General features: G+C 34.2%; 1 protein-coding gene across 3 annotated transcripts; it reads left to right on the top strand.

Moving 5' to 3' along the window:
- LOC100853492 (uncharacterized) lies at positions 1 to 15341 on the top strand. 3 transcript variants are annotated; one of them, XM_059738453.1, is made up of 4 exons: positions 97 to 346; positions 458 to 505; positions 2927 to 4790; positions 13239 to 15341. In XM_059738453.1, the coding sequence occupies exons 1-4, from the start codon at positions 291 to 293 to the stop codon at positions 15315 to 15317; spliced, it is 4047 nt and encodes a 1348-aa protein (XP_059594436.1). In that variant the 5' UTR covers positions 97 to 290; the 3' UTR covers positions 15318 to 15341. The 3 variants fall into 3 exon arrangements, with proteins under 3 accessions (XP_059594437.1, XP_059594436.1, XP_059594438.1); XM_059738454.1 differs by lacking the exon at positions 458 to 505 and having other exon boundaries at positions 1 to 346; XM_059738455.1 differs by lacking the exons at positions 97 to 346; positions 458 to 505 and having other exon boundaries at positions 2927 to 3339; positions 3461 to 4790.
- Positions 15342 to 20671: the final 5330 nt, after the last annotated feature.

Below are 20671 nucleotides of genomic sequence, written 5' to 3'. Positions count from 1 at the left end.
AACGCTGGGGTAATTCCCATTTTTACCCATTGATTTCTTTGGAATTAGCTTTGGGAGAACGACGCCGTTTTTTGTGAAGCACAGTGTTGGGCTTTCAAGCGATACAAGCTTTGGGCAAGTCCGAGAGAGGTCATTTGATTTTTTTTCCTTTTTTCCTCCCTCGTTCTCTTTCGTTCTCCGAGGCCATTCATTGGCTTTTATCAGGAGTGCCTTGCTGAAAGCATCTGGCCACCATATCTGAAAACCCTAAATCGAAAACCTCAGATGTTCTCCTCTGCTGCTTCGCAGAGATGGAGTTGGAGACCATAGCTCTCAGAGCTCAGCAGCAGCTCGCCATTTTCTATAGGTAACACTTCACTCTCAATGCTTTCCTTCATGTCCGATGCTCTCCTTCACTCTGATGATCGATTCTTTTTCTTTTTTTCCCTTTTCCTCTGTTTGGCTTTCGTGAAAATAGCGGAAGGAATGGAAAAATAGAAGGCTGGAATCTTTTTGGCTGGTTGTGGTAGGGATTACTGTCAAGAAATTCCAATCCTTTTCGTTTATTTTCTTGCTTACCGTTTCTGAGCTATCAAGAGGATCGTATTTGATTTCTAGATTATACTCGGATTTTTTTTCTGCAACAATTTTTTTTTTTTTTAAATTTTATTCCCGTTTGGGATGTTTGTTTGCTCCTGATTTTTTGTTCTTTTGGTCTTGTGTGCGTGTTTTTCTGCGTTTTATCTAGAAAAATAGCTTCTTTTTAATGAGGAACTCCTAGAAATTTCTGTGTGGTTGATAACGAGAAACGTGTGGTTTGCCTGATTTCTCGGCGGCTTCAAAAGGTCTGTGTTAGAAAATATATTTTCTGCTTGTGTCATTTCTCAAAGTAGAAAATTTTGTTTTGTTACTTAGTTGATTCGTTATAGCGTCGTTCCTTATATCCATCTGTTTCTATTAATAGTGTTGAGAAGAAGCATTCCCTTGTTTTTAGGAGAAGAACATGGTGTCTACTGATTCACTGTTATCTATATTTTTCTTGAGTGTAAAACTCAAGTCTTTTAAGTTGGTGTAATAAATAAGGGGTAACCTATATCAACTTCTTTTTTTATGTAATCCTTATTTTTTTTAAGCAATGTTTTATAGTTCGGTTCTGTTATTTTGGTCTTGTTGGTTGTAAACCCATTATCCCCTGTCGTTTGGGTTCTTAGGGCCTTATTTGGATCACGAATGAGGAAAGGAACCGAAGATCTCTTATTTGATTTTGCAGTGAAAAGTACAAAGAAAAATTAAATATCATGAAAAATATTTAAAAATTTATGCATTTTGGAATGGCTGAAGAGGAAAGAAAAGAAATAAATTTTATTTATTTATTTATTTATTTTTTCATTCCTTCTGATTTTTCACTATTTTCTTTCCTGTTGCTTTCCTCCAAACTTTAAAATCCAAACAAAGTTGAAATAAATTTTTTTCTTGGGATCTTTAGAATTGTTAATGTAAAACTTCCTTCTTTTTTTTTTATAATTTAATGAGAGAGTCTTTGGTAAATAACTTAATGAATTAATATGACTTAATAACTTAATTTAAATCATTAAGGTCTTGTTTGAGATAACTTCTTGTTTGAAGTTGAAGTTAAAGCCAAAGTCGCAGTTTTTAAAGGATAATATTAATGTTGTAAAAGTTTTATTAAACATCAAAGAATTTCTTGCATAAGCCAAAATAAAGCTTGTGCAAGAACCAACATTTCTATGGCTTTCATATTCATATTTTTTTTTGAAGCCATAAGCTTTTTGAATAAAATTAGTCAAATACGCATAGAAACTCTTATTAAACTTAAAAAAAGAGCTTTTGACTTCTTAGAAGTTGATTTAAATAGGACCTAAGTGAATTAAACATGTTTGTAAAATGAAGAATTTCTGAACTCCTTTTATTAATTTTTTCGGTACACACCATACACATATATATACACAAATGATTGAATAAGAAAATATCTATCTAGCTTGATTCTCTCCTAAAAATTAGGAAACTGAATCCTAAGGAAATATCCTAAATGATCTCTCCTTTTTTATTCCTAAAATACTTTCCTAAATTAAAACCCTAACTTTGAATGCCGAATTTCAATATAAAATAATAACTTAATGTTATAACTTAAAATTAAAAATAATCTTAAGTATTAAGTGAAAATAATTAGCTTATTCTGAATCTCAAATCTCTTTTGCCTCATTTGTCCACATCTAGTGAAAGTTTCTTTTATGACATTGACTCATTTTTTATGGTAAACATTTTATGGTAATTTTATGTATCTACTATACTTTTAACATGGATGTTTAACAAACAAATTTATTACTTAAGATTAATAAAGCTAAAGTAATTATTATTAAAATCTATGTTGCATGAGTTTGGGTATGAGTGTTAGATGTGGGTATGTGTCTAGGTGTTTGATCAACTCAAATTTTAGGATACAATGACTTGAGTAAAAGGTATCCAAAAAATGGGCACGGGCATTGGGATAAAATTATTTCCTGTCCCATCTCATGTTGTGTAAATACGGGTATGTTGGGTGAAATTGAAGGATCTAGGTATCATAGATTAAAATTATTGAGGTAAATATGCCAATTTGATAATTTAAAAAAAAAAAAAACTAAATTTTACTAAATAGTCTTAATGCTTCAAGTAAAAATCAAATAATAAGTTTTAAGTTAACAACTTAAAAATTAATTTAACTAAAATTCAACTTAAGTCATGAAGTGATCAGTATTAAGTTTTGTCAAACATTTTCTTAGTCTTTTGGGCAGAAAAGCATAGGTTTTTTGTTTTCTGGTTCTTGTTTTATAATGGTTTATCAGGATATTTTATACTGGGAGTATTTTTTCTTTCCATGCCAGCCTCATTACTAAGTGAACAATTAATCTTGCATTTAATGTCATTTGTATGGTTGTTTATTCAGGGGATTGTTTTGCCCAGCCCAAACTCTCCATGTTATTGTGGTTGTGCTGTGTACCCTTTTTTGCATCGCTCTATGTGGACCATGTCCCATGAATGGGATGCAGAAACAAGTGGAATATGATGCATGTGGGTCCTACACAGATAATTATGATCCGGGTTCTCAAGATATATTTGTTGGTGATATTAGTTCAGACACTGTTCTGGGAAATCCGCTGATGCATCTAAGTCTTGAGAATGTTTGTGCTAATTCTCATTTGTTCTGCTTTCCTTCAACATTGCCTGGATTTTTAACTGAAGAGCATAGGCTTACAGAAGCTGTTTTAGAAGTTTCAAGAAGTCCTGATGCCAAACTACCTGTAGGATCAGCTGTGCCCAGCAAACAAGCTAGTAACTTGAGCTGGTCATCAGACTATGGTATGTTTAAGTTATTGAATGGAAGGACTGTTTCTTGTTCTTTGAACTATAGAGAGGGAGTCCATGTGATGCCATCCCTTCAAACCAGAAGTGCTAATCAAAATGATCTTTCTTCCTGTAGAGGACCTTTACTCAATCAGAAGAGCACAAGTTCTATGCTGAACAAGAACTCTGAGATGAAAAGTTCAAGTTCTTTTGATGGTTCTTCACTGCCCCAAGTAGAAATAAGTCCACCTCTACTGGATTGGGGGCAAAAATATTTATATCTTCCTTCTGTAGCTTTTATAACTGTGGAAAATACCTGCGATGACAGTATTTTACATGTATATGAACCATTCAGTACTGATATACAGTTCTATCCTTGCAATTTTAGTGAGGTATTTCTAGGGCCTGGGGAAGTTGCTTCAATTTGTTTTGTTTTCTTACCTAGATGGTTGGGTGTGTCTTCAGCTCACCTGATACTGCAAACAAGCTCTGGTGGTTTCTTGGTCCAGGCTAAAGGCTTTGCTGTGGAGTCCCCATATGGAATAAGGCCCCTAATTGGACTGGATGTGTTTTCCAATGGACGGTGGAGTCAGAATTTGTCTTTGTACAATCCTTTTGATGAAAACCTCTATGTGCAGGAAGTAACTGCATGGATCTCAGTTTCTGTAGGGAATGCTTCACACTCAACTGAAGCAATTTGTTCTTTAGAAAATTTACATGGTTCTGATGAGCATACCATTCTGAGTGATGAGGATGGGTTGGATGTGACTAGTGGTCACGTTGGCACGCCACTGATGGCAATGAAGCCCCATAGGAACTGGGAGATTAGTCCTCACAGCACTGACACCATTATAGAGATGGATTTCTCATATGATTCTAGAGGAAAAATATTTGGTGCTTTATGTATGCAGTTGCTAAGGCCTTCACAGGATAAAGCTGATATACTTATGTTTCCTCTGGAAGCTGATCTGGATGGGAAAGCTACATATGATGATGTTACAGGGCCTATTTCAGTATCTCTTGAATCTTTAGGGCCATGTGATGCCAGCAGAAATCTTGCTGTTGCTATTTCTTTGAGAAATAGTGCTTCACATCTGCTAAGTGTTGTCAAAATTAGTGAAGTTGCTGATAAAAAGATTTTCCAGATCAAATATATGGAAGGCTTAATACTTTTTCCTGGCACTGTCACACAAGTTGCTGTCGTTATTTACAGTTACCTGCCTGTTGAATCGCATGATTCTCCAACCGAGTGGTCCAGTATAAACATGAACTGTAGATTACTCGTATTGATAAATGACTCAAGTAGTCCTCAGGTTGAAATTCCCTGCCAGGATATTATTCATATTTGTTCAAGACATCGATTGGATGCATTTAATGAATACAGGCATCAGTCTGAGAAGGCCAAATCTGGCACCATGAGGGCAGGGTCTTTAGGCAACGGCATGCAGACGGCATCACAGATCAAGGTATGCTGATTACACTCTCAATTTTTTATCATGTATATATTTTTTCAGGTATTGCAAATCCCTGATGGTTGATATATAATGATTAGGAGGGTTCTCTTCCTAATAATGAGCTGTTTTTTCCTTCTTCAATTTTTAGCCTTTTTATCAAAAGTCCATTCTAGTGAAAAAGCCAATGACCTTACATGGACCCTCTGACTCATGTATGCATAAATTTTTTTGATGGTTTTTTAAGAACCATGTTGATATAATTTGAAAACTGTGTTATTCTCATCTCTGCTAGGGCTTTGGTTCGCTTCACTTGTTTTTTGATTTTCCTTATGTTTACGTTATGTAAGTATTTATTTGTGTGATTGAGATCTTATATTGCAGTTAAGCATCAAGTCCCGGATCACCTTAAGGCATATTCCTAGCAAAGCTTAGTGCATATTTGTTCTCAAATAAATACCTATTACCATTAGGAAAGCCGATAGGGAATTTTCTTTCCCTGATAATAATTTCGGTTCAGAAGTATAAAATTTTAAAAAGGATAGAATAATTAATATTCTAGAGTCACCTTGGAAATTCTATTCGTTTGTAGGTGATTAATTTGTAGACAAAAATTATGTTCATGATCCATGAGTGGATAGATTAAGCCATTGAAAGATGAGATGGATAGAGAGTGGTTTGGTTGGAATTGTAGTCTAAAAGACAATGGATTGGTTGAGATGTTGAAAATGAGATTGATAGTCAGAAGGAGAGATAATGAGCTGAGATGTAGTTGATGGAAGATGAAAAAGAGAGGATGAGAATATCTAGGAAGAGGACTTTTAGAGCAGTATAGTTGGTATGGAGAGAATGATGAGGTGAGATGCGATTCAGCTAAGGTGAAAAAAAGATTAAAAGAGAGGATAAGAATATCTAGGAAGAGGTTTTTGGAGTGGTATAACTGGCATTTAAATGCATTTTTAATTAAGAGAAAAATGAGAATTTTATGTAGGTTAAAACCAATGTTTTCAGAACCGGACCGATCATTGAACCGGAAAAGTTACCGGTTCACGGTTCACTGGTCGAACCGGTGGTCGAACCGCGGTCGAACCGGTGATGTCATAAATATATAATTTATATTTTATTAAAATTAAAAATAATTTTAAAAAATTTATATAATATTAAAATTATAGCATTTCATTTTTTTGTATGTGATATATCTATTAAATGATAAACATAAATAGAAATGTATTAATATATCCAATGTATAATATTTACATATGATAAGCAAATTATAGCATTTAATTTTATCTACATATCTATGCATTTTATTATTTAAAAATTTTAAAAATATTATATCAATTAATTTATATTATATTTCATATTTATTGTTAATAATGATTATAAAAATAAACATGAATATAAATATTTATATTTGCTTAAATCATAAATGTTTTATTTTATAAAAATTACCAAAGAGCATTAATATAAAATATTGTTTCACATAAACACCAGAGGAGTTGTGTAGCCTGATGGTGGGCTGCTTCTTTTGTAAAACTTGGATCCGAGGTTCAAATCCTCACAATGCATCACTTCCATTTGTTATTCTTTATTTCTTTAAAACCACATCCCACATCGGAAACTCACAAATTTAATGAGTTGATTGAGCTCTATAAATAACCCACACAGGCCACAGCTCATTGAAGATTACAATCTGCTCAATGGGCTGCCTGATGAGGGGAAGATTGTAGGCCCAGACAAGGCCCAAGTGTATTTTGGACATCCTTAAGGTGTGACCGGTTCACAGAAAACCGGACGGTTCGTCCGGTTTGACGGTTCAACTGACGGTTCGTCCGGTTCATAACCGGTTCGAAGCCCCTTACGGTTCAAAGGCTGAACCGGACCGGATCAGTGTCCGGTCGACGGTTGAACCGGTTGGACCGGCCGGTCCGGTCCGGTTTTTAAAACATTGGTTAAAACAGTCATTTCAATTCTACTGTCTAGGGTGTTAGATTATGTATGGTGGTGTAACAAACCACTCTCTTTTCTTTTCTCTTTTTTAGAAATTGATTACTTATTTTTAAAAATAAAAAAAATCCTCTTTTATATGTAGTATAAAATGCAAAAAAGGAAAATACTCATATCACCATATTTACCAGTATTTTTAAGTACTTTACTGATTTTTTTTTTATTTTTTATTTTTATATATATATCTAAAGTGATCCAAAGTGATGTAAAAGTAGTGATGTATGTGGCATCATTGTCGAAATTGTCTAATCTCAAAATTCATTGAATTTTTCTTTTTCATATTTGTTATATAATTTTTGAAAAAATAAAATTAGAACTACAAAATATTTAATATTTAAATTAAAAACTGTCACTCAACTAATTTACATTTGGTTATTTGAAAAATCCTTTTTTATAGGTAGTTATTTGAAAAATCCTACCATTTAGCAATGAAATTATTAATTTTTTTTGAAAGTTTTTATCATTTTTTTGATTCTTTTAAAAGTTCCTTTAGATTATTATTATTATTTTTATAAATTTGATATATATATATATATATTTTTTTTTTCTTTCTTTCATAACTATATTTGAAATGACTTAATATGTTGAGTGATAATAAAATGTATATTACAGTCCATAATTTTGCTACTTCCCCCAAACAAAAAATTTTCTGACTTCACAATGTTGTAGTTTGGAAACTACTAAAATGAGAGTGCGGTCAATTGTCTAACTCTTCATGTCAAAAAATGCTTCTTTGTCTAACTCTTCATGTCAAAAAATGCTTCTTAGCCCTCAACAAAAAAATTTCTGATGTCCGTTGGTAGCTTGGAAACTTTTAAAATAAGAGTGTTTCTAATAATTCATGTCAAAAAACAGCTCTTGATTGTCAAATAGTTTATGAAAATTTGACAAATTAGTAATTTGATGATACAAAATCTCGCAATAAGTCACACCATCTACTTATCAAATTATTATAAGATATCATAATTGAAACAAACACTCTCTTTTAATTTCCAATAAAAGTAAAAATAAAAGATAGATCGATTTTTTTTTTATAGAACTTGTAAAAAATTCTATTCATATCACGGCTTAACTGTTTTCATTTTTTCTCTTATTTACTTCTTATTCTTTCAATATTTTTGCATATCTTTTAATAATTTTTATCCATATTTTTATGGGTAGTTTCCATGGCTGGTTAGTTGTCTTTCTTTTTTATTCTTTTTAAAAGTTTTATATTGTGAAATAGTTTACAAGGGTTTGTCAAATTTTTAGTTTTATTTAAATAGTGACTAGTTTAATCAAGCTATATGATAATACTAAATTATATGATTTTTTTCTTGTTTGAGGTATTATGGTTATTGTAACTAGTGCTGTAATTTGTACTCCACTACTTCACATAATAATCACATGGATAATATTTCAAGAAAATTGATGTTTTTTAATTTTTAACAGTTTTAAATTATTAAATGGGGTTATTTTAATATAAAATTAAGTCGTACAAAGTCTGCTATATAACTATTTAATTTTTTTGAAAATCACCTGCGGTTATTAAGAAAAAGTTTTCCTTTTGGTTTTAATAACATTTTAATTTTGAATTTACGATAATAAAGTAAACTCTTTGTCATATAGATATTTAGAATGAAAATAAGTTTGCAAATATAATTTATTCATTTATAATTTATATGGCATATTAATAACATATTATTATGATTATTAATTTGACATAATATATTAATAGTAGAGAAGTTTAGCACAAAGTGGAGACCAAACAATAAAAATTAAAATTCAATTAAAAATTTAAAATATATTAATAAGCTAGCAAGATTTTTATTAATTTTTTTTATGAAGAAAAGGAATAAAAATCATTTATTAGATAATTTTATTATAAACACATAGGTCCGATAAGATAAGATATATATGTTAGGATATTATATCCCATTGGATAAGAAATACACAGGCTAGCAGGAAATGATAAGATAAAATATATATATTAGGATATTATATGCCATTGGATAAGAAATACGCATCTTAGGATATGATTTCTAATGAGATATGATATCCTTGAATATGCATATGAACATGATATTTTAAGGTAGCATGAGATATGTTATGTTATATTATGTTTATATTTAATTTGTGAAATGAATGAAAAATAATATGAAATATATATTATTTTCAATATTTAAAATAAAAATTATATAACATTTCAATATTTTCTATTTGAAATAAAAATTATATAACATTTTAATATTCATGATTAAAATATTTAAACTTCACAAATAATTTTTTTTTACATGATGTTATTTAACATATAAAAATAATTTATGTCATATATTAATATTATTTTATAAATATTTTTTTTAGCTTTTCTTTTTTAACCATAAATATAATTTATAATAATAAAAATTTATTTTTCAAAATAAGTATATAAAAAAAAATAAACAATTGATAAAAATATAAATTTATGATACATATTATAGAAGGGATAAAAAAAAAGGATGAATAATATATCTCACTACTTATCCTATCCATGTTTGGTTGAACATAGAATATGATAAGTCATAAGATAACTTATTTTGTCCCATCACCAACCAAACATGGGATAAAATATAATATCCTCTCTTTTATCCTAACTCATGTTATATCCGCATCAACCAAATAATGACCCATGTAAAAATAATTACAAAATAAGAATCCTTTAAAAATAATTTAAGTTTTATGTAGTCAGTGGGTAAAGGTAGTACCTAAATGGTCAAAGTTTGTACCTTTGACCAAAAAGTGTATGAAATCCTAATTATTTTTAATTAACCGTTTGGAATTTGTATTTTATAATTTTTATTTTTTTTTATAAATGAGCACAAAATATATTAAAGGGCAAATAGCCACGAAGCATACAGGAGGGAGTATACAACGCAGCCTAACCCAAAAACAAAAGAACAAGCAGCCTCACCAGCCCTTAAGTAGCCGCTAGCCACTTCAAAAAGACTAAAAGCGAAGAGGACTCCTCTCCCATATACACCCTAGCTCAACTCCACAAATTACAAACAAAAGAATTTTTGAGTTTCTGTATATCTAAAGAACCCCCCCTAAAAGCTAATCTATTTCTTTCCTTCCATATCGTCCAAAAATAAATTTTGAGTTTCTATGTTGTGATTTTTTTATATGAGTACATGAAAACACGCTTTTCCCAAAAACTTTTAAGGAATTAACTCTTTTATCAAAATCCCCTAACTATCATCATAATATCTATCTATCAATACTGTCCTTTAAATATATCTTTTAAATATTTTGAACAATTCATTTCCTTCTTATCAATCTCTCAAGATTTGAACTTTAGTGTTTGTTACAATTATTTACTCTATCCAATGCAGAATTCATGGTGTAGAAACTGCATGAAGGATTCAGCACAATAAGAGCCAAGTTTATGTTTGTAGTAGCAATTTAATTAAATGAAATTCTGACTTAAGAAAGAGTTTAAGATGGAAATAAAAAAGATGTCGCTTTTCGTGAAGGCTCTTTCTTAGCTTACGCAGGAAGTTGTTTTATGTTTAAGGGAACTTTCATTATACCAAGATTATGCCCTTGAATTATGCCAGTCCTCACTACATGTAGAGGAAATCACTAGGGAATAAATAATAATCCTTGAAAGGGCTTAGACATAATTTTGACCTAAGTGAGAATATGTAGTAAAACTCAGGTAGGAGGAAACACCAAAACCAACATGGCCAACAAGCTTGTCTATGGCATCATATTAAGGTAAATAGAATGAGAGTATCAGGAGCGTCTCCTTTACTCTCTCAAAATGATCCTGTCAAACGTGACTACATAAAATCATTCTAATCCTAAAATCTTTTACCAAACATTTCATTTTATACACATGGATTGTGTGTCTCAGAATTCTGCTTACACTAAAATTTTAGTAGCTTTTGTTGACATTTACATTAATCAAGAATTATAAGGAGACTGGTGAGTTCCTTTTGATCAGTGTCTTAGATCTTTCAAACATCTTAACTAAGTGGGGGGCAATGGAGTTAGACTCCTCAGCATATATGGTTCAAAAGACACATCTTTAGTAATTGTATCACATTAGAATTGCAGCCAGTTTGAATTACCAAGTTCTATGGTAGTTAAATTATTATTCAAATAGAATTCTTAGGCAAGTTAATTCCAGATATCTCACTTTTTTCAGCCAAATGTACTCTTAATTTTGTTAATTTCAACATAGAATCCTTTCCCGCAAGTAGAGGATGCAGTGAGTCATTATCAAATAGAAGAGAAGTTAAACCAATGGATGATAGTGGTTCATGCAGGGAATCTCTTCCTTATGTGATAGGTTTTGTTTTGAAGTCTTTATTCCTTCCCTTGTTCCTTCCATCTCTTCCAATTCTAGTTCTTTTTCTCAGTAGTCATTTCTTATCCAATAAACAAGGCGATACAAAAATACTCTTGGGCTATGTTTGGTTATGGGAAAATTTTAAAGGAAAAATGTGAGGGAAAGAAAATAGGGAGGAAAATTAGAAATAAAAAAAAGCGAAGAAAAAAAAAAAGTTAGATTTAAAGTCAATAAGTTATTTTTGTATGTTACTTCAAATTCATTTTACTTATTTTAAATTTTATATATAAAAATTAAATAATTTAAAAATACATAAGTTTCTAATTAATTTTAGTTGTATTTGATTTTGTTTGGTAGTTTTTATAGGACAACAAAACATGAGAAAATTATTTTGCTTAGCATTTTTTTTCCTTAATACATTTTGAGAATCAAACATAACCTTGGTCGACTACTTTTAATCTGAATTGTGATTTTAGCTCCTTATTTGTTTTAATTGATTTTTAAGGAGAGACTAAGTATCGGTTTGAGTTTTTGTTGCCTTTGATGCTCTTTGTATACTTCCTTTATAAATACATTGTACCCTTTTTTGTTAGGGTTTTTTTTCCTTTTTTGTTTAATAGAATTTTAGTTTGCCTACCAAGAGCAGGTTGATTAGTAATTTTAAAAAGGTATGGCAGTTCTAGCAACTGAAGCCTATATATGATTGATACAGGTTGTCCATAACCAGGTCAGCTGAACCTTATAACACAAGGAGCAATATGAAAAATACCAAAAAAGAAAGGTTCCATGACATGGAATGGAAGCATATTTGGATTGTAACAAGTAGCCAAGAGCCTGAAGGGGAGGACTTCTTAACACTGGAAACACAAGTTTAGGAATATGTGCAAAAAAACTGCTGATTGGGGCTCCAAAATATGAAGGGTTTTCAGGGAAAGATGAATTTAAAGGACTTGAGAGTCAAAATTATTTAAAATAACACCAAAATTATTCAAAACGTATGGAGTCAAAATTAAAAGATGCTAGAACAGAGTAGCTAAGAAAACCTGAAAATAGAAAACTAAATTAAACCACATGCGCAAGCTGTAACAAGGGCTGCTGAACAGGGGATCTATTTATAATAAATAAAATTGATGGAGAGATTTGAAAAATTCTGAAAAAGAGTTGCAAAACAAAGTAGATACACTGGCAAACTCACATGCACATGTGCACACAGGCACAAAACAGTAGCTGAACACATCTTCAATACGCTATTGAAAGTGAACAGAATTGTGCCACGAAAACATAAATATTATACAAGCTTAAATGAAAAGCTGAATGGTACTTAAAACATTGGGGGACAAATGCTTAAAATCCTGTAACTCCCAGGCTTCAGCAATAGGGTATCCGTTCAGTTTCCTAGTTTATCTTCTTGAAATGATCTGTGAAGTTAAGAGATTGCTGATGATGCCAAATAAGTTTCCTCATATTTAGATTAAATTGCATGCTCATTCAGAATCTTTTTGCCAGTGATAATTGAGAAAAAAACCTGTTGCCTGCAAGAGGACTTCTTAACATTACTTTTGAGGGTGATCATTCAGTCTATGTAGCACTCACTTGCTCTATCCATCAAGATTTTATTACCAAACCTGTTACCATGTTATGGATTGTTTAGTACTTATATTTCTTTCCAAGTTTGATATACATATGGACCACATGATAATTTACCGTTTCTTAGATCATGATTTATCTCTGATCTCTATCTCCCTCCCTCTTTATTTGTGTATGCCTCTGAGTTTATGTTATTGATTGATTAATAATCATTGTCTTGCAAAGTTGTTTGATATACAGATGAATCTCATATAATTTACTACTGATCAACTGGTGAATTTTCTCAAGTCATGTGCTATCTCTGGTCTCTACCTCCTCCATCCCTCTCTATGTGTGTGTCTGGCTGTTGTGTGTGTGCGCTTGGGGAGGGTGGGGGGAGATTGGGAGTGTGGTGTTGGTTGTTGTTGGTTTGGGGGTTTGGTTTTGGAGGTAGGGGAGTTGGGATGGAGGTGTTACAATCTCAGTGAAATCATTGATCTTCATGTATGTTGTTTTTCTTATTCACATATATGCTGTCTATGTTCTCATTAAGATGATGCCTTTGATTTTATTTGAAGGCATTGGAGACAGCAGAAGTAGATGAATTGGTGTTGGGAAATTGGAAATCTCAAGGTACCACAAGTGGCATGTCAGTGCTTGATGATCATGAAGTACTGTTCCCAATGGTTCAGGTTGGAACTCATCTCTCTAAGTGGATCACCGTAAAAAACCCAAGCCAACAACCAGTTGTAATGCAGCTCATTCTGAACTCAGGAGTAATAATTGATGAGTGCAGGGGCCCAGATGGATTATTACAACCCCCTTCACCCACTGAATCTATTACACCGACAAGGTATGGATTCTCCATAGCTGAGAGTGCACTAACAGAGGCCTTTGTCCACCCTTATGGAAAAGCGTCTTTTGGGCCAATTTTCTTTCACCCTTCAAATCGATGTGGATGGAGAAGTTCAGCCCTGATAAGGAACAATCTTTCAGGTGTGGAGTGGTTATCGTTGCGTGGATTTGGAGGGTCACTTTCCCTAGTGCTGCTTGAGGGGTCTGAGCCTGTTCAGAGCTTAGAATTCAACCTCAACTTGCCAAATGCTTTCAATCACTCTCCTCTGGACATATCTTTTGATGTGGAAGACACCACTTATTCCTGCTTTCAGCCACTGTCCAAAGAACTGTATGCAAAGAACACGGGGGATCTGCCAGTGGAGGTGAGAAGGATTGAAATTTCAGGGACGGAGTGTGGATTGGATGGGTTTAGGGTACATAATTGTAAAGGTTTTGCTCTTGAGCCAGGGGAGTCCACAAAGCTTCTGATATCATACCAGACAGATTTTTCTGCAGCAATGTTACACAGGGATCTGGAACTGGCCTTGACTACTGGTATTCTTGTGATACCGATGAAGGCAACTCTCCCTACATACATGTTGAATCTTTGTAAAAAATCAGTGTTCTGGATGCGAGTGAAGTTCTCTGTGTTTCTTCTTGCTGCGGTCTTAATATTCCTGGTGTTCCTTTGCATCTTTCCGCAAGTAATGGGTTTGGGATCCCATGATTACTTGTTTAAGGCTGAGAGTTCTATTGCCACTTTAAGGAGAGCAGGAAAATCTTCTGTGCACCGTAACCAGAAAAACATTAAGGTTTCAGCATCCCATGAAGTGGATGGTTTGTTGAGATCAGTGGGGGAAACTGACACCTTGATGTTGGGTTCCAGTGGTGCAGATCCTGATGTTCAGGATGTGCAGCCAGAACAGGGGGTGACTTCTCAATATGACAAAACAAATATGGGACATAAAAAACAAACTAATGGTTTGTTGGACATTCAAAAGGAAAGATTATTGCCTTCCTCTTTGCTATCGAAGTCTGTGGCAGTTAAGAGCTCTGATTTTCTAGAAGCATCACAACCTGGGAAACTCACAGTTAGGATTGGAAAAGAGAAGGGTCGAAGGCGAAGGATGAAGAAGGGTGCTGGTGCAGGAGTGACAGGACTGCTTGAAGTTTCAAGTAGTCAAAGTGGAAACTCTACTCCTTCATCACCTTTGTCCCCGGTTGGTTCTTTCACACCCAAACGAGTGTGGTCACTCTCCCCTGATGTAGACCAATCCAGTGAAGCTAGGAATCCATTTACTCTAGAAGCACACCAACGCTGTGAGAAGGATCAAGTTGTTGAACCTGTTACTAAGGCAAACATATTCAGCCCTGAGGTTTCTGCAAGGTACTGCAATAACAATTGTATTTTTCCTTATCAGGAGCAGCATACTGGGGTTAGAAAAGCAGCTAGTAAACCTGTTCTGCAGCCTTCTGCAACTTTTCCTTGTGCTGTTAGGCCGTCCACCAGTTTACAGTGCCCTTCTCATGTTTTGGCTTCATCATCTGCAATTGCTCTGCATGCTCGAGCTCCTGGATCCAACCTCTACAGCCAGAAAAAAATTCAAGCAAAGGAAAAGTCAGGCCGTGAGGATAAATTCAGATATGATATCTGGGCTGACCATTTTTCTGCTATCCATTTAAATGGATCAACAGAGGTATCTGCCATGACTACCAGTGCTACAAAAAGTGATTCTGATAGCTTCTTTGTAAGGGGTCCACAAACCCTCATGACAAAGTCCCAACCAAAATCCGTAAGTTGCTCTCTACAAGAGGGTTAATGATAAATAACCAAATTATTATTATATTTTGGTGTCTCTCTCTTTCATGCATGGTCTATCTCTTACATATAAGGGGTCTCTCACATATAAGAACATCATATGCTCCATCTCACCCAATTATATCCATTAACTCAATTGGACTGTACTTAATGAATAAGCCTCTGCCATAAAATGAAAAACAAAAGACTTAAGTCTCTTAATTACTAAATGTTATCTTGGGAAGGAAGTTTCCTCCCATACCTGACAAACCAATGTGAGAATATCGACTGATCAACCAATTTTCGAATTTTCAAAATTTCTACCCCTTTTTAACACCTATAGGGTGGTCTGCACAAAGGGAAAAAGTTCCCAAGGAAATGGTACTGTAAACCACTAAGAAAATGCAGTGCCAAAATGATCAGAAGGCTAAAAGAGATAAAAGTTAAAGATGGTCAAATTTATACTATATAAGATCCAACAGGGTAAGTATACTCCTACTTGAAATCACAGTAGCGTAATATTCAATATTTTTATTTTGATTGCTTTCAGAGACCCTTATCAGTTGTTGCATATCATTTGTGGTTAGAGTGCATTGTCTTCTCTTTTAAAGTGAAAAAAAAAGAGCCAAACAACTTGTATTATACAAATGGAATTTAGTTCCCTATTGTTCAGAGATTTAAAGTTAAAAATCTCTGATGGTTATGGTATGTGTTTTCTAATATAGTATTTTCTTTTATAAATAGTTGCATAACTTATCAAGCAATTGCCTTGTTTTGCTATGTGTCTTGTGTCTTTTAAGATTTGTGGGTCAAAAGGTAACCATGCATTTAATTTAACCAGTATCTCTGTGTGGTTAAATTTGTTGCATGTCAAGTTTCCTTCCGTTTGTTTATGTAATTGTGATATTAAGTTGAGGTTCATCTTTGTTTGGAGCCATGCCTGGAGCTGAATTTGTATTACCTATTGTACATTCTTGGGTTAGGCACTATGGATTCAGTCTGCTGCTTGCTTATGAAAAGAGTGCTATCAAATTCTGTATATTTGAATAGCTTTGCATATGTAGAACTGCCAAATTTTAAATAGGGGTGGTGTTTCTACCCAGAACCTATATTCTCATAAGTAGGATTGTCCAAGGAAGAAAATTTTCCGGGCTGTGGTTGCATTAGCATAGAGCTTTGCTTGCACCAAATTATTCTCTCTAGTATGCAGCTAAGTACACATCCCAATAGTGTAAGTCTCTCATCTTATTGGTTTTAAAACCTTCTGCTTTCAGATTCTGGATTTGTCATCTCTTTATTCATTGATTTAGGGCTTTGCTGATGCCAAAGATATTGCAACATGTTTTTTGCTGTGCATATCACCCTTTTGGTTGAGGGTTGATTTGGTCTTGGTTTGCTTTGCTCATCACCACCTCCAGCTCTTGTTGGTTGAGGGTTTGAGATGTGTTGGCGGTGCTTGAGAGGAAAGAGATATGTCAGGATGCCTAGTATTAAAAAGGGATGGAGGAAGAAAGCTAAAACAGCTGGGATGACTCTAGGAGTTTGTGGTCAGGAACCGATCAATAACCTGGCTGCAGCTAGAGAATCCTGGCCTGCACCATACAGAACAATTTCTATCTTTAATTCAAATTTCTGGTTATTTGCAGAGCTGTATTAGTAGTAAGTATAAATAGGTGTATAGATTAGGGGTGACAATTCGTGTTAGTGGGTTGTGTTCATGTTGTGTCAGAATTTAGACATTCTACTACCTAATTCAACCCAAACCCGACACGAATACGTGTAGAAAACATAAACTCAAATATTACATAATTATTAAACAGATAACATATCATGTAACTCATTTAATAATCAAGTTGAGTTAGGTTTTATATATTTCTATATGATTTATGTTTTAATCAAACATGTTTATGATTTAATTGATTTATTTTTTTAAAAACAAATTTAAAATGAGTCAAAAATAGGTTAAAAATATAATTATGTTAATAGTGTGATTATTAAATGGGTTAATTGAGGTTAACTTCGTGCATAGTTGACCCCAAAATTACCTATTTATTAAACCGGTATATAGGTTGACACGAATTTGATTCAAACCTGCAAAAAACGTGTTAGGTTTTTGTTGTGTTAACGAATTGTATCAAACTTTACCACTCCTAGATGAATATTCAAAGACTAGTTATTTTCATTTTGATTCCTCACATTGGTTTTTTTTTCATATATATATATACATATATTTATGCTAGAAGAATAATTTCATTAAAGAATCCGCTTTCAATTAGAAATATTCGTATCTTACTCTTTTGATTATAAAAAGGGTATTTTGAGGAGTTTGTTATGCGGGGTCTTGCCTTCTCTTCAACTAAGCTTCAGATTGATCCATTGCCCTTCTCGTCACCTTGACATTTGGAGTTCATTTTGATTCATGCAATCCATAAATATTCTTGCTGCTTGTAAATTGAAGCACAAAAAAGTGGAGAACAAATGCCATCTGTTGTTCGAGACGAGCATTAAGGTCATATGATACATCACGCCTCTTGGTCAGATTTCGAGAAGCCTTTAAAATGCTTAAATTTGGTTCAGATTTGCAAATTTATTTACGCCCAAGACTGCTTCTTTCTCTACTGCATTTTTGACTTGTAGAATTTATGTCCATCTGGTGGTTCATAGTTTATGAAGTCGGGGGTTTAATGCATGAGGGACAATCCTCCATGGGCATCTTTAGAATTTGGGTTTCAGAATCTTAGTTTAGTTGTTTAGTTCCAAATCTTGAATAGGGGTGGCTCTGCACAAAAAGGGAAGAAGCAATACTCTTAATTAAAAATCAAATGATGTGGTTTTGTATTGACAGGATGACGAAGTAATGACAATTGACACAGTCGAGTGCAAGCCAACGTTACTAGGAGGGGCCATGCCATTTAACTGATAGCTCGTCACGCAGGATAGGGGGTTTCATGGGCTATGATGGCCACTCTGCCAAAGCCTAGAATAGAAGCCCATCTTCCTGCAGCTTTACAAACAAACTAGGGTTTAAGCATGCATGCCCTGCAACCCACGATAAGATACACATGAATTCCAACACTTGAAAGTGGTTATTGGTATAGAATGACAGGACAACCTGTATTGAATGCCGCATGCCTAATATCTAGGATACCCCTGTTAGGCAAAGATGCCAGCAGACGGGGAATCTCTCCCTCCACAATCTCAACTTTGATCATGAGATTAAGCATCAAGTTGATGGAATGCGTTTCTCCAGTAAGCAGGAAATATAATGACTCCCACGTGAACTCAACCCTTTGAAGGCAACAAGACCTCACAGTTTGTGATTTCTCCAGCGATGGTTTTGAGCCCATCCTAGCTTCCTGACGAGTCAGTAGCCCATGCATGATGGCAGATAAAAACGCACATACTGAGATTGAGCCCTCGCCCTCTACCCAGGACATTTTGTTATGAAGGTCGTTAGACCGCTGTAACTTTCAAGCAATGATGGCCTGTTTATGAGTCGGCCTGCCGTGTTGATATAGGCTTGATAGTGAGAGGGACAGATAAAGATAAGACAGACTTCAACTCGTGAAGAGTGATATGGACGGAAGAGAAGAAACGGGTACAGGTGTTGGAGAAAAGCCGGCAATTGAGAAAGATAAAGAATACATGTTGTAGGTAATGATTCATGGATTGTGATTTTCTGGGACCATGTTCTTCTTACCAGAGCTGGCAGACCAAGTTGGATGCACGCCATAGAGTTGAAGGGTGACCACTTCAATCCAACATCCTGATCCATCTCCCAACGACTTTGTTTAGATGACAATTCGTTCTCTCCTTACTTTTCTAGTGTTAAATTCTCAGGTGCTTAGATGGCAACGGTGTTTGTGTTTGATGCTAAATGGTGAGGGAGGCTTAATGTTTTGATCCAGTTAATCAATTTGTTGGCTGTGAGAAGAGAAAGCATAAGAATGTGGTCCATTTTTTCCTTTTGTTTTCTGGACCACGTCTACAGCAAATGAGGATTGTGACGACTCCTTGCTCTTGGGTCTTTCTTCAAGGGGGACCTCTTCCTTCTGTCTCTAACTCGTATGTTTATCTGTAGCTTTGGGCAAGATTGACAGGATTGCAATCCTGAACAAGTACCATAAGAAAATGGCATAATAATATTCTTGCTGAAATTAGTTCATTTTCCTCAGGTTGACTTCTTAGCCAATAGGAATGAAGCCAGTACCAAGAGTGGTTAGACATCTAGAAATCAACATTAGTACAGGCCTTGCAGATTGTGAAACTTTCAGGCTAACTGATTATACCCATCACCAACTGCCAATTCATCCATCATCTTCTACCTCTTCAATCTCATGCTTCTGTTTGGATCCAAGGAAAAATATTACCTCTCAAATAAATTTTAGTTTTTGTATTTTCCTTTTCAAGAGACAAATGGAGCATCGCTCACATGGGAGAGTGTCCTTTGATGGTCGATTCCTTGGATCATGTGTCGTGATGAACGAGCTAAGGACTAGCAGACCCAGGACTCACAAAGGCATTGAAACCCCACGGCACCTCAGTCCTAGCTCCCAAGTCCCATCCAACCCTTTCTTGATGTGAGAAGGTGTGGCTATAGATTTGTCGGGATCTTCAGGTTCCCAAAGTGATCCGGATTTATGGCATTAATCATGACTGTCTAATTGTAATAATTTGATGATTTGATCATTTGATTTTAATTTGACTTGACACTGTTTGAAAGGGATTAAGCATGTACATCTATATCACTGTTTGTTTTTGCATTTTGACAATAAGATATTTTGTACTTTGTAGTCATGCTAGACATGGCATACCCAACATATAATATAAGAAATAATACAAACCTAAAAAGAATGTGAGGCCAGTATATATAGCCTCAGAGCCATCAAGTCCCAAGGCAAGATCGCTATTGAATCTGGCTCCTCAGTGGAAGGGAATGGGGTAGGACACCTTTCTTTGCATGTGCCTCTCTGGTTATGCCCCTTGGGCCATTACATCCAATTACAGGGTCTCCACTTTTTGCTTTGCGGGACCACTTCTAAAGAAAATGGAAGGTTTGTAGCATCTGCGGTCCCTTCTTCTTTTCCATTGTGATTGTCTCTCTCCACCAACCATGCTTCATATAAAATGATTCTTGGATGAGTTTTGTTCATCTTATATGAAATAAATCGGCTTGTGTTTAGTGAAGATATGTTAAGCCTTAACATAATTTTCTGACTTCACTCGCATTTGGGTGCGGTGCTCATCCTAGTAAGTGCATCTAAACAATGAAGACATTGCTACATTTATGAGAATTATGATAATATTAACCAAGCGTTTTTTTCTCTTTAAAATCATATTAATACTGTGCCATGATGTGACCCTCCTTCAATAGGT

Source organism: Vitis vinifera, chromosome 7 (assembly GCF_030704535.1).
Source record: "Vitis vinifera cultivar Pinot Noir 40024 chromosome 7, ASM3070453v1".
Taxonomy (NCBI): Eukaryota; Viridiplantae; Streptophyta; class Magnoliopsida; order Vitales; family Vitaceae; genus Vitis; species Vitis vinifera.
This window is presented reverse-complemented; position numbering and strand designations above follow the sequence as displayed.

Coding starts and splice junctions, on each gene's coding strand:
- LOC100853492 (XM_059738453.1), top strand. CDS start 291: ATGGAGTTGGAGACCATAGCTCTCAGAGCTCAGCAGCAGCTCGCCATT. Junction 347..457: donor CAGCTCGCCATTTTCTATAG/GTAACACTTCAC, acceptor TCGTGAAAATAG/CGGAAGGAATGGAAAAATAG. Junction 4,791..13,238: donor AGACGGCATCACAGATCAAG/GTATGCTGATTA, acceptor TTTTATTTGAAG/GCATTGGAGACAGCAGAAGT.